The sequence below is a fragment of the Acomys minous genome (assembly GCF_964271855.1).
Source record: "Acomys minous genome assembly, chromosome: 14".
NCBI classification, from domain to species: Eukaryota; Metazoa; Chordata; class Mammalia; order Rodentia; family Muridae; genus Acomys; species Acomys minous.
The window spans coordinates 20,967,442-20,987,775 of record NC_140496.1 but is presented as its reverse complement, the minus strand read 5'-3'; the positions used below and the strand labels follow the sequence as shown (position 1 = coordinate 20,987,775).

At 43.2% G+C, this 20,334-nt stretch overlaps 1 protein-coding gene across 2 annotated transcripts in view; it reads left to right on the top strand.

The window, feature by feature from the left end:
* Positions 1 to 20,334, top strand: part of CYB5B (cytochrome b5 type B) — a 32,284-nt gene that overhangs the window by 1,307 nt on the left and 10,643 nt on the right. For both annotated transcript variants that reach the window (XM_084756975.1, XM_084756976.1), the window contains exons 2-3: positions 10,748 to 10,876; positions 11,358 to 11,387. In XM_084756975.1, coding sequence (XP_084613101.1) covers positions 10,748 to 10,876; positions 11,358 to 11,387 — 159 coding nt within the window. The remainder of the gene's footprint in view (positions 1 to 10,747; positions 10,877 to 11,357; positions 11,388 to 20,334) is intronic.

The window sequence follows — 20,334 nt, the reverse complement described above, 5'->3', positions numbered from 1 at the left end:
TTGGACATTAATAAGCAAGTGTTCTATCATTAAACTAAATCTCTGATTCCTCAACCTCTTTTTCTTTCTCCCCCCGCCTCCCCTCCCCTCTCTCTCTCTTTCTCCAGGGTTTCTCAGTGTAGCCCTGGCTGTCCTGGACTCACTCTGTAGACCAGGCTGGCCTCGAACTCACAGAGATCGGCCTGCCTCTGCCTCCTGAGTGCTGGGATTAAAGGCGTGTGCCACCACTGCCTTCCTTTCAACCCTTTTCTTAACTCTTCAAATCAAATCCCATTACTCAAGATCTCTTTGAGGCTGCTGTGCAGCAGATACTTTTTTTTTCCCCTTCCTGTAACAGACTCTGATGTATCCCAGGCTGGACTTTATCTCGATTATGTAGTTATGTTGCCCTTGAACTTCTAATTTTTTGTGTGTGTGCCATGCCAGTCCTTCATGCTTATCAGGTTAACACTCTGTCAACTGAGTAACATTTCTAGCCTTAGGTTTGACAAGTGTATTCAACTATGTAATTACCTCTGTGAAGAAAGAGAGCATCTTCATTGCCCTAAGATGTACCCTCTTGTCCCTTTGCTGTCATTCTTAACCCAGGGCACCAGTGATGAGTGGGCACTAAAGATTAGTTTTGAAGGTTGGATTTGTGTGATCATTTTATTTTGTTTCAGAATATGAATCACCCTTATTGCTTTGTTCTGAGAAAAATTAATTTCTTTTTTTTTTTGTATGTGGTGTTGGATATTGCATATGAAGGCTTTGCGTGTGTCAGGTTAACATCTACTTCTGAACTATTTTCCTAGAGTCAGACCTTCCCTCCAGTGTCTCAGTGTGAAGTTTTGCAAAGAGGACATTATGCTAATGATTTTTTTCCCTAAGAATTTGGTAATGTCTTACATTTGTATAGTAGACTGCTCGCTCTGATACCCGAGGTTAGGAAATGAACCCAGCACCCTCACACGTGCTAGGCAAGTAAAGTACTCTACCCTTGAGTGTCGTTGAGGCAGGATTTTACTCTGTAGCCCAGGCTGGGCACTAAACTCTTTGTAGACCTCCTATCTCAGTCTCTGGAATTACAAGTCTATGGTACCATGTCTGACTCTCTGGTTTGCTCTTCCTTTTAAAAAAGCGGTCCTTCAGCTTGAAGCCAGGTCCTTAGGTGAATACAGGGTACGCGCTGTGCCACTGTATCTCACCCCTACACCCCCAGACCAGTTGTTTTGCTTGTTATTTTGAGGTAGGATCTTATATAGCCCCGAACTCCTGATTCTCCTTCTTTTACCTCCCAAGTACTAGAATTATAGCTGTCTAACGCCACTGCCGGCCTCTCCCCCAACCCCTGCCTTTTTCCTTCCTTCCTTCCTTCCTTCCTTCCTTCCTTCCTTTCTCTCTCTCTCTTTTTAAACTCAGGTTCTTTCTACCTAGCTCTAGCTGTTTGGGGACTCAGTATATAGAGGAGGCTGGTCTTGAACTCACAGAGATCTGCCTGCCTCTGCCCTCCTGAGTGCTGGGATTACAGGTGGCCCAGCTTCGGTTTTAGAACAACTAGTTGAGAGTGACATGGGTACCTATTATATTAACAGGGGTGCCAGAAACATTTCCTGTGAGATTCTGATCATATACAAGTAATGGAGTCTGGCTTAGAAGGTCCCTTGGTTTCTTTTGTCCACATATTATTACTTCAAAATCCTAGTGTTAACTATGTCTTTTGGCATTTGCCTTCAAATACATTGTCTGTTAAAGCATAGTGCATAATATGTAGGCAGCCCACTCCCCAGAATGTCTTGATTGATGGAGCATAGGCAGTGAATTTGGACTGACCCAGATAAGGAAACTAGACCCAGTCTAGTTCACCATGCCCTGATGTAGCTTGAGGTGATGCCTGATAGACAAGGCTTCCCTTGAAATTTGATGTACTGATGTATTTGCAGTTAGCTGTTTCTTTTGTTGTTATTATTATTATATTATTATTCATTCATTTATTTTTTAAAGACTAGGTTTGATCTGTATTCTAGACTGGCTTTACGGTCCCCAGACTGATCTTGCATTTGCTGCAGTCCTCCTGTGTCCTTCCGCCTTCCTGAGTGCTGAGATGACACGCCTGAACCACCATGCTCAGCTTGCAGTTAGCTGTTCCTGGTTAACCTGTTCCATAATCTCTATCCCTGTCCAAGCTTATTCATTTATCCACTTAATCAAATATTAAACCTTTGCTTGGTGCCAGATACTGTTTTAGGTACTGAGGATACAGTGGTGAATAAACTAACCTGTACCATCTAGAGTCTGCAAGGCAAGGGAGTAAACAGTAGACAGAATAAATGCGCGAATCGTATCCCATGGTTAAATAGTAGATAAGTAAATAGTATTAAGAAGAAAGGATGGTATAGTCTGGTCGAGTGTGGTGAGATCATAAGATGAGGGGTTGACATTCATTTGGTATGGAGGCCAGAGATAGTGTCTAAAGGTGACTAAAGGCCAGCAGTAAAGTGACGGGGCTAGCCATGTGACTGTCTGTAGTGGAGCATTCCTGGGGGATGGCACAGAAGGCCTGGAGGTAGGAATATGTCTGGCGTGTTTGGGGACAATTGGTGAGACTTGAGTGGCTGGGTAGTAGCACCTCAGATCAGAATGATCATGTCTTAGGCTAAGCTTTGAGTTTTATTCTGAGATGGAAAATCACTGGAGACAAAGCATGATGTAATGTGATTTAATGTTTAATTGGGTTGTTCTGACAGCACTATTGAAAAAAGCAATGGTGGAGGACAAAGGTAGATTTGGAGAGCACAGTTAAAAAAGAAAGGTGATGTAATTAAGGCAAGGGACAGTTGCTTGGGCCAGACTAGTGTTAATCAGAAGGGTACATATGTTCTGATGGTGTTTGATGCACTGATTCTAGAAGGGAAAGAAAAAGGAGTTGAGGATGATGCCAGGGTTTTGGGGCCTTTAGGACTTAGTAAATAGGGCTGCTGCTAGAGGAGCTGGGAAAGGCGTGGACTGATCTGCATCTGACTCTTTCCAATCTGAAATCATTGGGATTAGCCAGGGGACTTTTATCTTGAATCTATAGGGTTGCCAGGTTTTGTGCTAATGACTATGGTTACACTGGGATATGACTAGAGTTTGTGATGGCTTGCGACTGGTAATATCTTATACCAGATTACTTTTGCATTAAAAAAATCATTGTTGTTGGTTTTATCTATTAAAATGTAGAAATGAAAATAGTACATATCGTTGCTTGTTGGGGTGTGTGTGTGTGTGTGTGTGTATGCGCGCGCGTTAATTTAAAACAAGGCGTGATGTATACTAGACAGGCCTCAGATTCCTAGGTTGTTGAAGATGACCTCTGAACTTCTGATCCTCTTGCCTTCACCAAGTGTTGTATGCTTCCACATGGTTTGTGGGATGCTAGGGACTGACCCAGGGCTTTGTGTGTGCTAGGCAAGCCCTCTACTACCAAGCTTCATCCTTATCCCTATATTAGTGCGCTTGTTTTTGATTGTTGGTTTGTTTTCTGTTTTTTCAAGACATGATTTCTCTGTGTAGCCTTGGATGTCCTTGACTCCTTTTGTAGACCAGGCTGGCCACGAACTCACAGAGATCTGCCTGCCTCTGCCTCCTTGAGTTCTAGGATTACAAGCTTGTGCCACCACACCTGGCTCAGTGATTTTATTTTTTGTTTTTCACTGTTTGGTAGTTTAGAAAAGTAATCATACGAAAAAAAATAGTCAAAATATTTTTTTAAAATATTGGCCTGAAAATACCAAAGTGCATCTGTATTATCTACTGTATTGTTTTTCTGAAGCTTTACTCAGCTAACTATACATAATATGACAAATATATATGCTGTTTATTAATTTATAATGTGAAATTATTTTCTTCCTGTGTGTCATAAGTAAAAACACTTGTGCCAGTGAGATGACTCAGTGGGTAAAAGTATTTGCTAAGCAAGCCTGGCAGTCTGAGTTCAAGCCCCAGCATCCATGGTGGAATGCGAAAACTGAAATTGTCCTTTGATCTCCACACGCACACACACTCCACATAACTAAAATAATTAAATGAAGTGAAAGAACGTAAAGCAGCTGGCTTGTGTAAATCACTTTCTCAGAAGAGTGATTTAAGCTGGGTTTGTGACTCTGTAATCTCGGCACTCAGTCCTGGCCTCTTGAAGTTTCCATTCTAGGGAAGACAAAAGAAAACAAAACCAAATGAAATGATTTGAAATGCTGTCTCTGTCTCTGAAGGAAACATACAAAAAGTCAGGCCAGGCATCTAGCTCATTGGTAAAGCTACACGGTGTGCATAAGGCCTTGCATTCAGCTTCCAGTACTGGGGGAAGAACTTTCTGGAAATGCCTTCATGAGAAGATGACTTCCTTGGCTGCAGTAAGGAAGGATGATTTAGTCAGAGAACTATGCAGAGGCCAGGAAATGTCTAGCTTGGTAGGTAACTCCCGCTGGGTGCCTGTGGAGACTAGGTGTTGTATCCCCTAAACTAGAGTCCAGGCAGTTGTGAGCTACCTGATGAAGGTGCTGGGAGCCAAACTTGAATCCTCTGTAAGCACTTTTAGTCACTGAGCCAACTCTTTAGCCGCTGTATTGCTTTTTTGTTTTGTTTGTTTTTTGTTATTTCATTTGTTTGATTGTTTTTTGTTTTTTGAGACAGGGTCTCTCCGTGTAGCCTTGGGTGTCCTGGACTCACTTTGTAGATCAGGCTGGCCTCGAGCTCACAGGGATCCACCTGCCTCTGCCTCCTGAGTGCTGGGATTAAAGGCGTGCACCACCACTGTTCTGCTCATTTGTTGTGTTTTTTTTTTTTTTTTTTGAGACAAGTTCTCACTATGAAGCTTTGGCTGGTCTGAAACTTACTACGTAGATCAGGCTGGCCTTGAACTCACAGTGATCCCCTTTTCTCTCCCTCTCTAAAGGTGGAAGTAAAGGTGTGCGCCACCAGCCTGGCTGCTGATTGTTTTTTTAAGCCTGTGTACCTATCTTAGTTACTGTTCTATTGCTTTGAAAATATACCATGACCAAAGCAACTTATACAAGGAAGCCTTTAGTCGAGGGTTTGCTTACAGTTTCAGATGGTCAGTCCATGAACACAATGATAGAGGGGCAGGGTCAGTTGTAGGGAGAGAGAGACACAGACACAGAGACAGAGACACAGAGACACAGAGAGAGACAGAGAGACAGAGACACAGAGAGAGACAGAGAGACAGAGACAGAGACACAGAGACACAGAGACACAGAGAGAGACAGAGAGACACAGACACAGAGAGAGACAGAGACAGAGACAGAGAGACAGAGACAGAGAGACAGAGAGACAGAGACAGAGAGACAGAGAGACAGACACAGAGAGAGACAGAGAGACACAGACACAGAGAGAGACAGAGACACAGAGACACAGAGAGACAGAGAGACAGAGAGACAGACACAGAGAGAGACAGAGAGACACAGACACAGAGAGAGACAGAGACAGAGAGACAGACACAGAGAGAGACAGACACAGAGAGAGACAGAGACACAGAGAGAGACAGAGACACAGAGACAGAGACAGAGAGACACAGAGAGAGACAGAGACAGAGACACAGAGAGAGACAGAGACACAAAGACAGAGAGACAGAGACAGAGAGACAGTCTGTCTCTGACTGGACCTGGTGTGGGCTTTTGAGAGTCACACACTCTAACAAGGCCACACCCACTCCCAACAAGGCCCTACCTCCCAATCCTTCCCAAACAGTTCCATTAACTGGGGACTAAGCATTCATATATTTGGAGGTGGCCGGTGGGAGAACATTCTCATTTAAGCCACCACAATATCTCAAAGATATTCTGTTTCCAGCAACATTTATTTATTGGTGGTGGAGATCAAACCTGGGACTTCACATATTCCAGCTGCGTCTTTGGAACGCTAAATGACAGGTGCTTTGAAGTAGCTACTGTCATACTAGGAGACAGTGGCTCTGCCTGAGAAAGGCAGAGAATGCAGTCTACTACTCTCTGGCCCTGCACAGGCAGGGTGACCTAATTAATGGTTTTGTCTTCAATTGCTTATTCATGTTATGTGTGGTCATAAGCAAGCATGTGCCTACTGTGTGTGCATATATGTACCTATGAGGACAGAGTGAGTGCTCCCTAGTCTTCCTGTGTCTTAGGTGTCCCTCTGTTCTCAATCACATAGACGACAGCTGTGGTTCCTATTCCTGTTTATAGTCTAATGGGAAAGAAAGACGTTAAATGAAAATAATGATTGTAGGTTCTAAATGGCTGAGCTAGTAGAGAGAGCACTTGTGCAAGTCTGACCCCCTGAATTTGGTTCCTGGACCTAGAGAAGGGGAAGGGGAACCTACTTCACAGGGTTGTTCTCCAGCCGCCACAGATGTGCTTTGGCATGTGTGTGCCTCACCGACAATAATTAGCTAATTAAAATTGTGACATTCTATGAAGATAGACAAACCTGTGAGACTCTGGAACAATGGGGCCTGGGGTGGGTAAGGTTATCAGATTATGTTGGGATTTGTAGACCTGAATTTGTGACTTGGGGTAGTGTGGCAACCTTGCCAGGTTACACCTTTTGGCATCAGGCTAGTTTCCCAGGCAACAGTAAGCCCTGCTTTACCAGGCTCCCTCTTATCCTCAAGCAAATGGCATCATTTCCTTCTTTCAGCCTCTAGCTCTGTTATCTTTCTCTGCCCTACCACACTTTAATCTTTGTATTTGGCTTTGGTGCTACAGTTTTGGCTAGAGATTGCTCTTTATCATCCAGCCTAGTTTTTGCAGCTTCCTCAAGCTAATGTTTCTCAGTTCCATTTTCCAAGTCAGGTGGTCTCTAGTAGAGTTCCATTGTCATATTTTTATTGCCTCTTTATGGAATTTCCATCTACAGAGAACTTGAATAATTTTTTTCCAGCTAGAATTGTATACTGTGTTCATCATTCCTCACATTCTCTTGCCAATACAACCGTCCTCTGTTCTTTCCATAGACTTAATAATCTAGACTTTTTAGAAAACTTTTTTTTTGTTTCTTTTTTTTTTCTAGACAGGGTTTCTCTGTATAGCCCTCGCTGTCTTGGACTTGCTTTGTAGACCAGGCTGGCCTCGAACTCACAGAGATCCGCCTGCCTCTGCCTTCCAAGTGCTGGGACTAAAGGCATGCACCACCATGCCCGGCCTTCGTTTCTTTATTAAAGCACAGATTTTTTTTTCTGTCTTCTATCAGTAGTACTCAGTAAAGAAATTGAATTTAAGACTATTTCTGGGGCTGCAGAGATGGCTCAGCGGTTAAGAGCACTGTCTGCTCTTCCAGAGGTCCTGAGTTCAATTCCCAGCAACCACATGGTGGCTCACAACCATCTATGATGAGATATGATGCCCTCTTCTGGCCTACAGGTGTACGTGCAAATAGAGCACTCATAAACAATAAATAAAGTCTTAAAAAAACAAACAAACCAATTTCTGATTCCCACCACATATTCCTTTGGATGGTTCAATTGACTAAGATCTTTCACAAGAGGATAGTATAAAGCTTTCTCATGGCTATACAGTGTTTTACTTGGTTACTTTTGCTTGAGTTAGAAATACATGGACCACACAGTTATTTCTTCTCTAAGATTTAAATGCAAGCCGGCTGTGGTGTCTCTTATCTGAAAATCCTGCACCTATTAAGCTGAATTGGGAAGATCTTGAATTTGAGAACTGTCTGAACTACAACAAAAACCCTAAGCCAAACACAAAAGATTTGTATGCAGAGTAGGCACTAAAGAAAATGGACATTATGTATTGTATAATTTTGTTTGTTTTGGTGTAGAGACTGGATTAGGGACTTTGGGCTTACTAGGCAAACATTCTACAACTGTATCTCCAGCTCCTCTTTATGTGATTTGTTTTGTCCAGATTTATTTTTAATTTTGTGTATGTATGTGTATCTGTGCACTTGAGTACAAGAGCCTGTAGAGGCTGCTGTAGTGCCCAGTGTGACGCTGTGCACCAATAGGAGTCCTGCTCTTAACTGTGGAGGCATCTCCCCGGCTCCTTGTGAGCTTTGTTATTATTGGTGTTGAGTTTTTGCCGTGCTAAGAAGCTCTGGGCTTCTGCATGTTTGATGAACACTGCCACTGAGCTGCACCCCTAGGCCAAAGAAGACATATTTTATTGTCCAATAGGCTTAATTAGTATAGACAACTGGTCTAGATTACTAAGGATAGTCCCACACTCTTGTTTGGTTGTCATTTAGACAATAGCTCTAATAGAATTATTTGTGTGTGTGTGTGTGTGTGTGTGTGTGTGTGTGTGTTGCTATGCCCCCTTTGCTACTAAGTATCTTTGTTTGTTTTTTTTTATTTTTGGAGACAGGGTTTCTCTGTGTTGCCTTGGCTGTCCTGGACTCGCTTTGTAGACCAAGATGTTCTCGAACTCACAGCGATCCGCCTGCCTCTGCCTCCCAAGTGCTGGGATTAAAGGATGTGCCACCATGCCCAGCTCGCTACCAAGTATCTATTAGGGGTTCCTAAGCCATTTTAGACTGTTTGATTCCTGAATAAAAGACAAGGTGACCTTTTAGATTTATAATCACTAAAGTACTAGAGCTGGGCAGATATTAACCCCCTAAACTAATCTGCTATTTCCCAACCATGTACCCCAATAATTACTTGCCGCATATTTCATTTGAGCTGCTTCTGCTCCATTGGGCCAGCCTTCATGGTCACGTGCTTACGGTCCATACTGCCCCATGGCAGCTTCCTCCTTCTTCCTCTGTCTCCTCTCATGGTCCCTACCTGAGACCCTAAGTCTGGGAACTGAAGCTCTGCCTATGGCTGCCTAGACAATTTATTGATCAATCAGAGATTACTGGGGGGCAAAGTTCAATGTATGTGAGAATGCACTTGTCTGGATTGCATCCAGATTTTGGGTTCCAGAAGTTAGCATCTGAATATACAGAGCACCAGAGCAACACCCAACAAATAGCAAATTTGGGGCTTATGTTAACTATTGGTATGTAAATTTAGATTCTCTTTTATAACACTAACTGATCTGTCTGTCTGTCTTACTTTAGCCTTTTTACAATTTTCCACATTGAGGATTGACCCAGCTATAGACCCTTAGCTCTTTGTTTTAACCACCTTTACCTGCACAATTCAGTGGCACGAACTTCATATATAGTATTAAGTAGGAAAAGTTTCTGGAGTCTCTTTCTTTCTTCTGCTTTGTAGATTCTGGTGAACAAACTCAGGTGAACATACCCAGCTACTTACAGATTCTTTGTAGATTTTCTTCTTTTTCTTCTTCTTCTTCTTCTTCTTCTTCCTCCTCCTCCTCCTCCTCCTCTTCCTCCTCCCCCTCCTCTTCTGCTAAAGATGTATTTATTGCCAGATGTGGTGGCGCACCCTTTAATCCCAGCACTTGGGAGGCAGAGGCAGGCGGATTGCTGTGAGTTTGAGGCCAGCCTGGTCTACAAAAAGAGTTCAGGACAGCTAAGGATACACAGAGAAACCCTGTCTTGAAAAACCAAAAGGGAAAAGAAAAAAAGAAAAGAAAAGAAAAGAAAACAATTTTTAGCCAGATAATGGTGGATCATGCCTCTAATCCCAGCACTCTAGGAGGCAGAGGCAGACAGATCACTGAATTGGAGGCCAGCCTGGTCTATAAAGTGAGTCCAAGACAGCCAAAGCTACACAGAGAAACCCTGTCTCAAAAGAAACAAACAAACAAATAAATAATTTTGTTTTATTATTTATTTTTTAAAGGTTTATTTATTATGTATACAGTGTTCTGCCTGCATGTGTGCCTGCCTGCCAGAAGAAGGCACTACATTTCATTGTGGATTTTTGTGAGCCACCATGTGGTTGCTGGGAATTGAACTTTAGGATCTCTGGAAGAGCAGACAGTGCTCTTAACCTCTGAGCCATCGCTCCAGCTCCCAGAAAGCATTTTTAAACTCACAGAAAAGTTGTAAGAATAGCCACTCAGGACGCTGACATAGGAGGACTTCTTGCATAGACACACATATGCACAAGAGTTTTTGTTTTTGTTGTTGTTGTTGTTTTGTTTTTTAAAGAAATGAGAAAGAGAATGGGTAAGAACATGGCTCATTTGGGAGAGAGTGGCACACATGGGGCTTCCCGCACCTCATTAGTGTACATGTGGTGCCCACACCTGTGATCCCAGGAGACAGGAAGACCCGTCCGGCTTTTAAGGGACCTGGGCTGTCTGTATATCAAGTTCCAGATCAGCTGCACCACATGAGACTCCATCTCAAACAGGAGCAGTAGGGGAGGAGGAGGAAAAAGAAAGAAAAATATCAAAAGTAGAATAAAGAGTTCCAGAAATTCTGGAGGCTTTTTGTTTTGTTTTGTTTTGTTTTTTGGTTTTTTGACATAGGATCCCTCTGTGTTAGTCTTGGCTATCCTGGACTTACTTTGTAGACCAGGCTGGCCTCAAACTCACAGCAATCCACCTGCCTCTGCCTCCCGAGTGCTGAGATTAAAGGCCTGCGCTACCACCCCTGGCATAATTCTGGAGTTTTTACTTGTGGTTTTTGTTGTTTTGTTGCTATTTTAATGTTGACACAGGAAATCAGTTACTATGAGTATTATGCAGTTGGGCCAGGACATTGTAGAACCTGCTGCTGTGTTGGTCCTGATGCGCCTTGCAGGTGGCACGCAGTTTGTTCCTTTAAAGGGAGAGGAAGAATGGCGATGGAAAGAAACCTCCAGTCTGCTTTTCAGAGAGCCCTCTATTTAGCAATTGCTATTTTCTTGTAGCATCCTGGTGGGGAAGAGGTTCTGCTGGAACAAGCTGGTGCTGATGCAACTGAAAGCTTCGAAGATGTCGGCCACTCCCCTGATGCCAGGGAAATGCTAAAGCAGTACTACATTGGTGATGTCCATCCGGTAAGAACTGTCATAGAACGCAGACACTTATGCAGAGATGACTGCTGGACAGCCGCTGGCAGGATGAGACAAGGAAGGATTTGGAGTAGAAATTCATTCAGCCTAGCTCTCAGGCCAGGCTTTTTCCAGAATCATCAAACTGTCCTGTGTGGCAGATTGTACTGGAAAAGCCAAGGAAAGTGGGTTTTGTCTGACTTTTATTGATTGATTTTTATAATTAATGACACCTATTCTTAAAATAGTGGTTTGGTTGGGGAGGCAGAGGCAGGCAGGTCTCTGTGAGTTCGAGGTGAGCCTGGCTTGGTTACCTTGCTGAAGGTGTTTACTGTGGACCTGTCAGACCTTTGTGCCTAGCATTCTAATAGGGGATCCTGAAATGCTAAAGGGTGGAGCTGAAGCCTGAGGAGTGGGAGCTAACGCATTGCTAGGGTCATCTAGATGCAGCTTGAACATTGTTCTCTCTCTCTCTCTCTTTAAACAGAGTGACCTTAAACCTAAAGATGGTAAAAAGGTAAGAAGTCATTACTTTGTCTTCTGTGTTTCAATATTTCTCTTTCTATTTACTTGAGTACAATTGCCTTTAAAAATAATTTTAATGGCTGGGTGGTGGTGGCACACACCCCTTTCTTTAATCCCAGCACTTGGGAGGCAGAGGCAGGCAATTGCTGTGAGTTCAAGGCCAGCCTAGTCTTCAGAGTGAGTCAGGACAGTCAAGGCTACACAGAGAAACCTTGTCTCGGAAAAAAAAAAAGTAATAATAATTTTAATAAGAGAAGTTAAAAATACCTGAAGAGATGGCTCAGTGGTTACGAACTCAGTCGCTCTTCCAGAGGACCTGATTTTGGTTCCCAGCAACTACATGGTAGTCCCAGGGATCCAGCATCCTTTTCTGGCTTCTGCTGACACTGTGTACACATGGTGCACTGATGACATTCATGTAGGCAGACACCCACTCGTATAAAATAAAGGCTAAGAGAGACCTAGAGAGCCAGAGGTTAGTGATACCCACCTTTAATCCCAGCACTGTGGAGGCAGAAGCACATGGATCTCTGTGAGTTGATGTTTACTTTTATCTAAACAAATTTTTTTTCTGTGTAACAGCCCTGGCTTTCCTGTGCCCCGTAGACCAGGCTGGCCTCAAACTCACAGAAATCCACCTGCCTCTGCTTCCCCAGTGCTGGAACTAAAGGTATATATCACCACGCCTGGCCCCCCACATTTTATGTTTAAGGAATTTGGAATTTTGTCAGGAAAAAGAAAAGTCTTTAATGGCAGAGGCAGCTCCTCAACCCAGGAGGAAGCATTGTCACGCTCTGGACGCTTGCCTATTGAGACTCCAAAGTATGTTTATTGTGGTTTTGAAAGAAATTAGCTTATGGTTCAGTTTGGGAAAACATCTTATTCTTACTTATGTAAAACAGATGATAAACCAGGCGTGGTGGCCCACGCCTTTAATCCCAGTGAGGCAGAGGCAGGTGAATTGCTGTGAGTTCGAGGCCAGCCTGGTGTACAAAGCGAGTCCAGGACAGCCAAGGCTACACAGAGAAACCCTGTCTTGGAAAAACAAAACAAAACAAAACAAAAGATGGTAAATACTCTGATTAAATTATTTTTCTACAGGTTCTCTCTTTATCTGTAATATAAAGGCCTTCTTTTCTGTCCCCATTTCCTCAAATAAATTTTTAAAATTTTGTATGCCCAAATCGTGCCCCACCCTTCCTAGTTTACTCACTGATGCAGCCAAATCAAAAAGTTTAGTATTTAAATATTTGAAATCCTTAATGTGCTTGGCCTTACTTAGGTACCAAGAAGACTGCACGGAAGCCTTCTTCTCTTCTTCCCATAGGCAGGGCGGGGCCACGCCCATGTTCTCTTACTGCCTCCCTTGATCCCTGTCCTTTAGAAGGTTCTTCCATGCCCTCTGGCTTGGAGGGATAGAAGTCTAAGTGTCTCTTAGCTCTTTGTGGACACAATAGAGACTCTCCTTTCTTCCCTCTAGATGCTCATTCTTCATTGAGCCAGGAAATAATGAGCAGGTTTAACGCAGCAATTCAGATTGGCCTGGGCACAAGAATTCTTTCAAATCAGGAGGTTGCTCATGCGGCAGTGTCTGCCTTCTGTTGCCCTGACATCCAGGGTGTGTGTTTAATTAGCTCTTCTGTCTTGCTTCTCTGCTGCTCTGAACTGTTCAGTTACAAAGCTTCTTTAAAGGACTGTAAGCACTGGCGGTTGGTTTTGCCTTCCCCTCCTCATACTTTACCCATTCTTGAATCCTCTTGTGACATTAAGGTAAAATCTGAACTAATCATGGCCTTACTTGTCCATAAAATGCCACTCTTAGAGTTTAACATTTCATTTAAAGGGTGCTCTCCAGTTTTTACAAGCAGCATACCTTGATCCTAGGAGTCTTCACTCATTTCTCCACGGCAGTCGTGAAAGCTCTCTTTATGCTAAAGCAATAGAAAAATATTTTTGCAGTTACAGTGTCAATCTATCAGATATTTCTTCTTTCTTCCTCTTTCTTTCTTTCAAAGATTTATTTATTAATAGTATACAGTGCTGTTTGCAGGCTAGAAGAGGGCATCAGATCACATTATAGATGGTTGTGAGCCACCATGAGATTGCTGGGATTTGAACTCATGACCTCTGGAAGAACAGTCAGTACTCGTAACCGCTGAGCCATCTCTCCAGCCCCTCTGTCAGGTATTTCTTGTTGCTCATTTTTTTTTCATTGCTAATACAGGAGGCGCAGGACATTTGTGGGGAATGGAGAGCAGTGTTTCAGAAATTCTGTTCCTTGCACCAGCCAAACTGGGCTCCCCTACAATGAACATGAAAATACAAATCAAGCACTCATTTCCTGCTTCCACTGTTGCTGTTAAGAATCTCTGGAGTGGAGCATTTGGAATAGAAAGTGTGGAAGTCAAGTACCACATTTTCTGCTGAGTGATAAACTTGTCATTTCAGTTAAACCCAGGGACAAATTTGCTTCAGTGCAAGCATTGCCTGCCTTCTATAAGCTAAACAATTAATTAGAGATTGATCAGCAGAAATAAAACTGATAGGCCTTGGATTTTTTCCCCCTGCAAAAAGCACAGAAGAGAGCCTCCTCGGCTTACCAAGTGGTATGAAAATTTGGAACTGGGAACATAGTGTAGCCCCATCCTAGGCTAGGGAGGGGCTGAAAGCTGTGCCTTCAGCCTGTTTTTCTCCAGCTGCTTGTTCCCGGGGGACCTGTCTCCGTTAGGATGATTGTGGCTGTTGTCTGTTTGCAGCCAGGCTATCTGTTACTCTTCAGGCAGATTAGGCAAAGAAAACATTTTGGAAAAATTTCAAGACTACCTATCAGGTTTTCACAGAATTATATTCCAAGCTGATTTCTTTTCCAGGAAGAAATTCCTGATTCCTCAGGTTTATTTCTGTGCTTGATCCTAGCCAAAAGGCTGAGAAACGTGATCTGGCTTCTCACTTCTATCCTCGGATGCAGGCATCTTTTTCCTTCATGAAATGGGAGGGAAGCTCATTTTATTAACTAGTTTCCTTTGCTGAGGCTTGGGGTTTGTGAATCAGCTTTATGGGGTAGAGCTTTCATTTTTGTTCTCCTTTTCCTTTTGTCTGTGGCATCACTTCCCTGCCGCCTTCATACAGCCTGCTCGTTCTTCCCACAGAACCGTGTTGGGGACAAGGCAAAACCAAAGCACGTAAATGTCTACTTAGGGTCTGCTTTGCCTGCTGAGGATGGCCTTGAGCTTCCCGTCCTCCTGCCGTCACGTCTGCAGTCCGCGCGTGCCACCGTGCAGTCTTCATTTCCCAAGTCCCTCAGAAGCAGCTTCTCATGTTTCTTTTACTATAGCACAGGTCAATAAGTGATAATGGTCACCATTGTCTCATTGTAGATCAGTAATAACCTAGTTGATGGCCTGAATAGACTATAATATAAAAAATTTAGAGATTTGTAATGGAAATCTGGCAGCATATATTTTTGAGACTGGATCCTTGCCTGGCCTGGAACTCCAAAGAGATCTCCCTGCCTCTGCCCCCCAAGTACTGAGATAAAAGGTATGCATGATGCCTGGCTTTAGTCAGTAATAACTAGTTAGAATTAAAAACAATTATGACTTTTTGGGGTATGGTGATTCCTTATGGTGAGACTCTTCAAAAAAAATAAAAATAAAAAATAAAAAGAGAATACATGTACTTGGTGGGTGGGGATAAGAGAGTCGGTACTTCAAGGCCTCCTTAGCTACACGCTGGGCTACATGAGACCCTGTTTCAGAAAAATAAAAAACAGTTCCTACCTTAACCACCTAACTTACTGAAATTTGGAATGAGGCCTCTTAGGGGCAAGTAGTAACACTACTGACCGAGGACCTCTGTCTGGTTACGTCATTGCTCTCTGTCGTTTGTCAGAGATTTATGGCCTTTGATTGTTTGTTTTTGGTTTTTCGAGACAGAGTTTCTCTGTGTAGCCCTGGCTGTCCTGAACTCCCTTTGTAGACCAGGCTGGCCTTGAACTCACAGTGATCACCTGCCTCTGCCTCCCAAGTGCTGGGATTAAAGGCCTGTGTCACCATGCCCAGCTTCTTTTGTTTTTAATGATCTTTGAAAATAAAGCATAAAATGTCATGGCTCAATCACTCTTGGAAAGCAGAATGCTCTTTTCTGAGCAGTGTTAGAGATTAGTGCTTTCTTGTGAAGTTCTAGAAACAAAATGAGGCCTGAGGAGAGCCAGGCAGTGCCCTTTCATACTTTCCAGTAGAATTGCTGGGTCATGTGTTCCCCTTGTAGGTCCAAATAGGGATCATCACCTTGGGAGGACTTTTTCTTTTTGTTGTTCTTTTGTTTTTCTTTTTCTTTCTTTCTTTCTTTTTTTTGTTTTTTTTTGTTTTTTGAGACAGGGTTTCTCTGTGTGTAGCCTTGGCTGTCCTGGACTCACTTCGTAGACCAGGCTGGCCTGGAATTCACAGTGATCCACCTGCCTCTGCCTCTGGAGTGTTGGGATTAAATGTCTGTGCCACCACCACCCGGCAGGAGGGCTTTTTCTTGAGACAAAATCTCGTGTAACTCAGGCTGACCTCAGACTGTAGCAGACAGTGACCTTGAATTTCCCCCCCTCTTTTCACCACCTCCCAAGCTGGACCACCAGGTTGGGCAACCATACCTTGTTGATGCGGTGGTGATCAAATCAGGGCTTCACATGTGCTAGGCCATCACCATATGTGCCAACTGAGCTACACTCCCAGCCTTTTTTTTTTTTTTTCAGTCATGTGTTATATGTATTGTCACAGTGGGTTCTTTTTTCTTGTTACTTTGAGACAGTTTCTCAATATGAGTCAGAGAGTAAGTTCATAAGGGAATTTAGAAATTTGTATTAGGCATGTTTCTTTCTTTTCTTTTTCTTTTTTAGGCTTTTCTGAGACAGGGTTTCTCTGTTTATCCTTGGCTGTCCTGGAGCTGCTTTGTAGACCTCAAAGTCTGGCCTCAAACTCACAATGATCCACCTGCCTCTGCCTCTCTGAGGCGTGCGCCACTATGTCTGGCTAGGGCGTGCTTCTTGTTTTGAATTTTTTTCCTACCCAGTGGGAAGTATTTTTATATACAACTTGACTGACTACAGGGACCTATACTTTATGAAGCAGTAATTGTTGATCTGAACTTACTTGGGGCTGGAGAGGTGGCTCAGCAGTTAAGAGTGCGTTCTGCTCTTTCAGGGGACTGAGGTTCAGTTCCCAGTGTCCATATTAGGTAGCTGACAACAGCTTGTAACTCCAGCACTGAGGGAACCTCCTACCTTCTTATAGCCGCCCAGGGCTCTGTGCTCATATATACACATGTACACACAGACACAATATCCTCATAGTCAGCAGCAATAAGGTTTTTATTGGAAAAAAAAGAAATGATTTTCAGTAACTGGCATATTTTAGTATGCTGGAACTTCATGAGAAGGCTGTCCCAAGGGTTATATCCTACATGACCTTATATAATTGGGTTTATAAAATATTTAAATCTTTTTTTTTTTTCCGAGACAGGGTTTCTCTGGGTAGCCTTGGCTTTTCTGGACTCGCAGTGTAGACCAGGCTTGCCTCAAACTCACAGCAATCCCCCTGCCTCTGCCTCCCAAGTGCTGGGATTAAAGGCGTGTGCCTCCGCACCTGGCTTCATGTTTTCTTGTAAACAAGAGTTACAGTGAAATCTTCCTTCACTGACCCCAGCATCCCTGCCCATGACTATAGACTAACGTTTCTTTCTTACTCACTTCAGATAAGTCAGTGTTCAGTGTACAGCACCCGTAGAGAAAACACCCAGGCAAACATGCTTGTGGGGCTAGGGAGAGAGAAAGAGATGGACATGGGGCTCCTCTGTGCTCCCTGGCCTTGCAGGAAGCTTCCTTCCTCTCTTGCCCTTAAGAATGCTGGTCGCAAAGGTCTTGCTCAAGTGCCTCGACAGTGATTTCAGCTTCACCTGCCTCTTCATTCAACAAACAAGGACGCTGAGTTAGCCCTGATCTGGAAGAGACTACACATAATTTCGGTTATGGGTAGCTTTATAAAAAGTTTACTTGCAATTGGAAACATGGCACAGTGGTTAAGAGCACTGGCTGTTTTTTCAGAGGACCTGGGTTCAGTTCCTAGAACCCACATGGCAGCTCATGACTGTCTGTAGCTCTAGTTCCAGGGAATCCAATGTCCTCTTCTGATTTCCATAGGCATTGCACCTATGTGGTACGTATATATACAAGACACACCCTCATACACATAAAACAAGCAAGCAAACAAACAAAAAACTTTAAAAAAAGAAAGTTGTTGGGCTCAGTGGCACATGCCTGTGATCCCAGCACTTGAGGAGGCAGAGGCAAGTGGACCGCTGTGAGTTCAAGGCCAGCCTGGTCTACAAAGCGAGTCCAGGACAGCCAAGGCTACACTAAAAAAAACCCTCTCTTGAAAAGAAAACAAAAGTTTGCTTGGTATACTAGATAGTTTTTTTTCAATTTGACATAAGCTAAAGTTAGCTGAGAGGAGGCAACCTCAGTGAAAAAAATGCCTCCAAAAAACAAAACAAAATCCAGGCAGTGAGCTGAGTGTGGTGCCACATACCTTTAATCCCAGCACTCGGGAGACAGAGGCAGGTGGATCTCTGAGTTTGAGGGCAGCCTGGTCTACAGAGTGAGTTCCAGGACAGCCAGGGCTACACAGAGAAACTCTGTCTCAAATAAATAAATAAATAAATAAATAAATAAATAAATAAATAAATAAATAAGCAAGCAAGCAAGCAAGCAAAACAAAGACAAAATAAATAAGAAAAATCAAATACCTCCATATAACTTAGAGCATTTTCTTAACTAGTGAATGACGGAGGAGGGCCCAGCCACTGTGTGTGGTGCCGTCCTGGGCTGGTGTCCTGGGTTCTATAAGAAAGCAGGCTGAGCAGGCCAGTAAGCAGCGCCCTCCGTGGCCTCTGCATCGGCTCCTGCCATTAGGTTCCTGCCCTCATTACGTTGATGATGTAATGAACTGTGGGTGAAATGAACCCTTTCCTCTTCAAGTTGCTTTTGGTCATGGTGTTTTATCACAACGTTAGTGATCCTAAGACTCTTGGGTATAAAATAGTTCCCTTACTTTGCAAATCCCATCTTTAGTATTACTGTTCATAAAAATACATTATTTACTTATTGATTTTTATGAGTAATTAAACCTTTAATGCCTTGTGTTTTAGGAATGAGTTTTGTTTTGTTTAAATTTTTTGTATGTTGTATTTGTGTGTTTTTTGAATGTGTGCGTGCAGGTGATGAATACATGTATTCATGTGCATGTGAAGGCCAGGGGTCAACATTGGGTGTCTTCCTAGATCACTCGCCACTTTATTATTATTTATTTATCCATGTTTGAAATAGGGTCTTTCATTTGTTTACTTTTAAAGTAAAGAGAATAGATTTTTTCTTTTTTTACATATACATTTATGTTATTACACATATAAAAACATGGCCTTGCATTAAAGGCAGGCTCACTGCCTGCCTAGCGTAGCTGGCCAGTGGGCGGTGGAGCCCCGCTTGTCTCCACTCCTGCAGCCCTAAGGCTGCAGGCACACACCAGCATGTCTGGCTTTTTTTTTGTAGCTTCTGGGGGTCCAAACTCAGGTCCTCATGCAGCAGGCATTTTCCTGACTAAGCTGTAGCCTCAGCCCAGGAGTCAGTTCGTTTTGTTTTCGTTTGTTTTTGAGGCAGGGTCTCATGGTGCAACCTGGCCGTGGGCTTTTGGTCTTCCTGCTTCCTCCTCCCCAGTGATGGCGCTACCAGGTGTCACCATGCTCAGCTCAGCAGTTGCTTTTCATTATTAATAATACTGGTCTAAAATAATAATAGACTCAGAAACTGTTGTTTGCAAGTGTACTCCTTGGAGGAGAAAGAACCTGCACATCGGCTGTGTGGTAGGGCTTCTTCTGGAAGAGCTTCGGAGTTGATCTGCTCTCCCATTACTGTAATCTTAGTGCTGCTGTTACCACTTCCCAGAGGAAAGGTAGAGAGCACCCGTGTCTGGACATGGACTTACTCAGCCAAATGGACCTGGGATACCAGAAGGAATAAACTAAATTTATTTGTAGCCTGTAGGAATTCCACCTAAGTTTAAATTAGATTCAGCAGTTTTGACATGGAAATGAGGATTGTAGGAAGCGTGGGAGAAGGCAAAAAAAGTCATTTAAACATTTTTAGTTTTAGAGAAAATGTTGGGGTGATCTTTCTGTGGACTGTATAAAGGTCATCTTTGTATTATGCAGATGAATATTTCTGTACCATTAGAGATCTGATTACAGGCTGGACTTTGGTCATTATTTTTATGAATGCATCATATTTTGTAAGCACTCCAATACCTATAGCAGAGGCAGGAGAGCAAGGTGGGACTTGCCGAGAGATAGGAGCTCGGGAAAAGAATCAGGCATGGGGGATTTGCAGAGGAAGAAACAGGACTGAGGGAGCGAGAGGCAGCGAGCCATGAGGCTGACATGGGTCAGTATGAAGGGGTTAGTTTACGTAGAAGAGCTGGTTGGGAAGAGGCCTAAGCTGAGGCCAAGCTTTCATGGTTAATAAAAAGCCTCTGTGTCATTATTCAGGAGCTGGGTCTGAAGAAAGTGCTGTTATACTTGGTAACCAAACACTGTGAGAGAATAGAACAACAAAACTAAACTAAATTTAGGTGGCTTCTTTCTAAACTGACTGAAGGACTTGACTGTCATGGCTGTGCCTTAAGTGTCTCTGTATTTCTGACTAAAAAGAGGCCATAGCTAAGCACTTACTGTGCTGTCAGCGTCCTGACGGGCGGGCATGGATGCTTTCTCTTTTCATTCCTCCAGTGTGTCAGGCAAGTTCTTTTTTTTTCCCCTCCAGGAATGGATTGCTTTTAAAACAGGGGTATAGTTTTAAAAAAAACAAAAAACAAAAAAACCTATACATTTTACATATTTCT